The sequence below is a fragment of the Sceloporus undulatus genome, chromosome 3 (assembly GCF_019175285.1).
Source record: "Sceloporus undulatus isolate JIND9_A2432 ecotype Alabama chromosome 3, SceUnd_v1.1, whole genome shotgun sequence".
NCBI classification, from domain to species: Eukaryota; Metazoa; Chordata; class Lepidosauria; order Squamata; family Phrynosomatidae; genus Sceloporus; species Sceloporus undulatus.
This window is the reverse complement of record NC_056524.1, coordinates 12,841,646-12,845,729: the sequence shown is the minus strand read 5'-3', so window position 1 is coordinate 12,845,729 and position 4,084 is coordinate 12,841,646. Positions and strand designations below refer to the sequence as shown.

The window sequence follows — 4,084 nt, the reverse complement described above, 5'->3', positions numbered from 1 at the left end:
TGTGTGTGTGTGTGTGTGTGTGTAGATATAGATATGCCAACTGAGGGGAAGACATTGTGAATTTGATGACTTCAGGTCCGGTCCACGAAACAGGGCCAGCTGCAAAATTGAGGGCACTTTTAGCAAGATGCTGGTTAGTGGGCCTTCCCAGAATCTGTAGGTGACTTACTCAGGTGGTATCAGAGGATCCAAGAAACAACTACCCCCTCTCCCCACAACAATATCTCAGAAGCTGAGTTGGCATTTTCTGCACCACAGTTAAATACATGGCTATTGTCACAAAAACTGGATGTATTTAATATTTTGGCAGTAACAGCAGCATTTCCTTCTCATGACAATGCCTTGGAAGGCAACCCAACTTCAAGGCATTATAGAAAAGAAAAAAAGAAGATGATAAAATCGGTTGGGAGCTGGTCAGTGTGCTATGGTTTTAAACAAAGCCTAAAGCACGATTCAGCAGAAGGGAATAGCAAACCAGTTGCCTGTAGATGCCAGGTACTGACTTCCTAGAAATGCCTATGCCAATAATGTATCTGTCAATCTATAAAGTACTATAGGGCTTTGTTGTTTTCATTACAACTACCTAACACAACTACTAACACAACTACTTCTCCATGCTTCAATGTACAGTTTATTATTTTTCATTTTTTAAAAACTTTATAAGTTTCATGTTGTAAAGTATCTTGAAGGTCTGGTGGCCAGATCCAGCTACAAGGACAATGGAGACTTCTCCACATATGGCCGTCGGTTGTGATGGATCTAGTTTGGATTTTGGTTAAGGGAGCTGGAGACATGTTTTTCACCAGGGTTGCTATTTTGTGCATTGAAAGCCCCCCCCCCCCCAAAAAAACCCCAACATTTACAGCTTTTGTTAAAGCCTGATTTTATATCGGACAAGACTCAAATCAAAAAGGAGCTGAACAAGATGGAGATTGTGAATTTATTTTTATTTATTTTAATCTCAAGCAAGTGGAAAAGCTGGCTTGCTTAAACTGTAACTAGAAAGGTTCCCTCCCCCCATGATCTCATGTATATTTTATTTATTTATGTATTACATTTATATCTTGACATCCTGCCATGAAATGGCACTTAAGGCAACTAATATAACTCCAATGGAAACAAACACAATTAACCAATAAAAAGAAACAAATTTGCCTAAACAGGCAGAATCCCCCTTGAGAGCAGCTCAGCTGTCTGAATAGAACAGAGAGGAGGCCAGCCTAGCTTCTCCTAGCAGAGTATTCCCAGAAGCAGTCACTGAGAAGGCCCTCTCTAACCACACCCAAGGTGCTTTCAAGGTGCAAAACCCATTCAACCTTACTTTCAGAACAACTATGTGTCCTGCACTGGGTTCAGAGAAAGTAACCATCAAGGTTACTCTGTGAACCTGATGTTGAAGCAGAAATTTATACCTGATCTGTTCAGCCTCGATCCCTCCATAATGCCATATTTGTGTCCCAGAGTGATGGAACTGTCAAGAATTCATCAACCATGTTATCTTCTCTCTTGCACAATTTACCTCCCAGTTTCTGCAGGATAGTTCAAGTGCAGGCTATGGCTAATGATGAATTTCAACAGCAAGTGCAGCAAGGCAGGGCCAATTTTGGTCCATGGACCCCCTGGTAAGCCACACTGGTGCATTAACAGTAACCCAGAAGTAACTAGTACATGTTGAATTTCTCTTAGCCAAAATGCTTGGGACCAGAAGTGTTTGAGATTCTTGGGGATTTTGGAATACCTGTATTAGGATTTACATACCTAAAGTAGTATCTTGGTGATGGGACAAAAGTCTAAACACAAAAATTCCTTTATGCTTCATATACACATTATACACATAACCTGAAGGTATTTTGATACAAAGACAGCCAGTGTGGCATAGCAGTTTGAGTGCTGAACTACAATTCTGGGATCGCTTCCCAGCTTGGCAACAAAGCCCACTGGGTGGTCTTAGACAAGTCACATGCTCTCAGCCTCAGAGGAAGGCAATGGCAAACCTCCTCTGAACAAACATTGCCAAGAAAAACCCTACAATAGGGTCACCATAAGTCAGAAATGACTTGAAGGCACACAACAACAAACATTTATATAATATTTTAATAATTCTGTGCATGAAACAAAGTTAGTATACACTGAACCATCAGAAAGCAAAGGTGTCACTATCTCAGTCACCCATGAAAAGGGTTTTGTATTCTGGAAGATTTTTAGATTTCAGAATTCTGGATAAGGAAGACTCAACCTGTAGCTGAATCAGGTTTGGGCTGATTTTCAGCCAGCTTTTCTCCTATGTGTTGGTTGTGAGATGGAAGGTATAGCATCTCAAATTGCTGTGTTTATATGTAGTTTTGTATTTTTTTAAAAAAATTAGGGAAGTTTTGGGGGGGGCTGCAAAAGAAGGGGTTTAGGCACTTTCCCCTTGATTCATATCCTGGTAAAAAGAAGAGCAGGGGGGACACATCAAGAAGTTAAGGCATGGACTGAGCAAGGAATTCAGGACCTAACCTTCTGACTTAATCCCTGGCTGAAGCACAGACATAACAGCAACTCACCTATCATTTCTTCAAGATCTTCTTTCAGTTTCTTGATGTCTTCTTCCAGGCACTTGATCTGATTGGCATGTTCAGTACTCCCGACATTTTTGTATGCCTGCCAGTAATCCACTTCAGCCTGCTTCTGCAGAATCTTTTGTTCAGCATAATTTATCTGGCTGCGCAGGTCTTGTTGAAAGAAAGAAGATGGTTGGGGAAGTAAAATCTCAAAGTTATTACTGTAATAAATTTTGCTTAATAAAGGCTTATTACTGGATAATTTTTCCCTAAAAACATGTATGCCATTTTAAGAATGAAAGTCATAAAAAAACATCAAAAACATTGACAGGAGTCTTAAGATAAAAAGTAAGAGATAGAGGATCTTTAAGGCTAATCACACTTTCAGGCACAAGAAAACATGGTTTTCTCCCAGTGTCTAAATGATAACAATGTAGGGAGTAGGGGAACATCTCTGGGAAAGATGTTTCAAGTACTGTAAGTAGCATTACTACCCAGAAAGCCATAGTACTATAAAGCCAAAGTCTGGAGAAGATGACAGGCCAACCAAATCTAACAAAGATCTTGCAACTCACCTTTAATAAGCTTCTCTTGGTCTTTAACATACTGCCATTTGTCCTTCATTGCTTTCTCTACATCATCCCTAGTAACTATTTCAATTTTCTCTAGTTCCTTCTCCTGTTCTTTTAGGCTGAGAAAGAGTGCCCGGATGTGGCCGATCTGTTCATCCTTTAAGTGCTGATTCTGAAATAGGAGATATCATTACTGTTGTTGTTGTATCTATATCCTGCCTTTTCCCCATTTTGGAACTCAAGGTGGCTCACAACAGACTAAAAAACATAGCTAAAAATTCACAAAATATAAAAGTTAAAATGAATAAGCTATCAAATAATCAAAGTAAGTTAAAAACGTAAATTATTTTTAAAAAACCAAACAACTAAAATAATAGAAACTAAAATATAAAATCCAGCACATTGTAAAAGGCCTGTCCTACCTAAACAATCAATCCTCAAAGGCCTAATTAGAGGATCGGGACACTGAAAGCATTTTGCACAAGGACCCTGTGATCCAGCACTGTTTCCTATTACCCTGCTATCTCATGTTTTTAAACCAAGGACACTGAAATAATGGTAAAAGGACTGGAAATTATGCCCTATAGTTTCCAGCTGGGTAGGCTTAACCTGGAGAACAGAAGGTTAAGAGGGAACATGACAACCATGTTTAAATACTGAATAAGGAGCAAACTTGTGTTCTGCTCCTCCAGAGACTAGGACACAAAGCAATGGATTCAAGCTACAGGAAAAGAGTTCATACCTAAACATTAGGAAAAACTTTCTGGTGGTAAGAGCTGTTCAACAGTGGAATATGTTGTCTCAGGGTGTGGGGGAGTCTCCTCCTTTAAAGGTTTTTAATCAAAGGCTGAATGGGCACCTGTCGGGAGTGCTTTGACTGTCAATTCCTGCATGGCAGGGGATTGGACTGGATGGCCCTTGTGGTCTCTCCCAAGTGTACTGATGCAATTTCAGCCACATTAGGACTCA

General features: G+C 39.9%; 1 protein-coding gene across 1 annotated transcript in view; it reads right to left on the bottom strand.

The window, feature by feature from the left end:
- Nucleotides 1-4,084, bottom strand: part of CCDC83 (coiled-coil domain containing 83) — a 33,247-nt gene that overhangs the window by 21,088 nt on the left and 8,075 nt on the right. Inside the window, exons 4-5 of the mRNA XM_042456990.1 lie at nt 3,119-3,287; nt 2,500-2,714 (exon numbers count right to left, since the gene is read on the bottom strand). Coding sequence (XP_042312924.1) covers nt 2,500-2,714; nt 3,119-3,287 — 384 coding nt within the window. The remainder of the gene's footprint in view (nt 1-2,499; nt 2,715-3,118; nt 3,288-4,084) is intronic.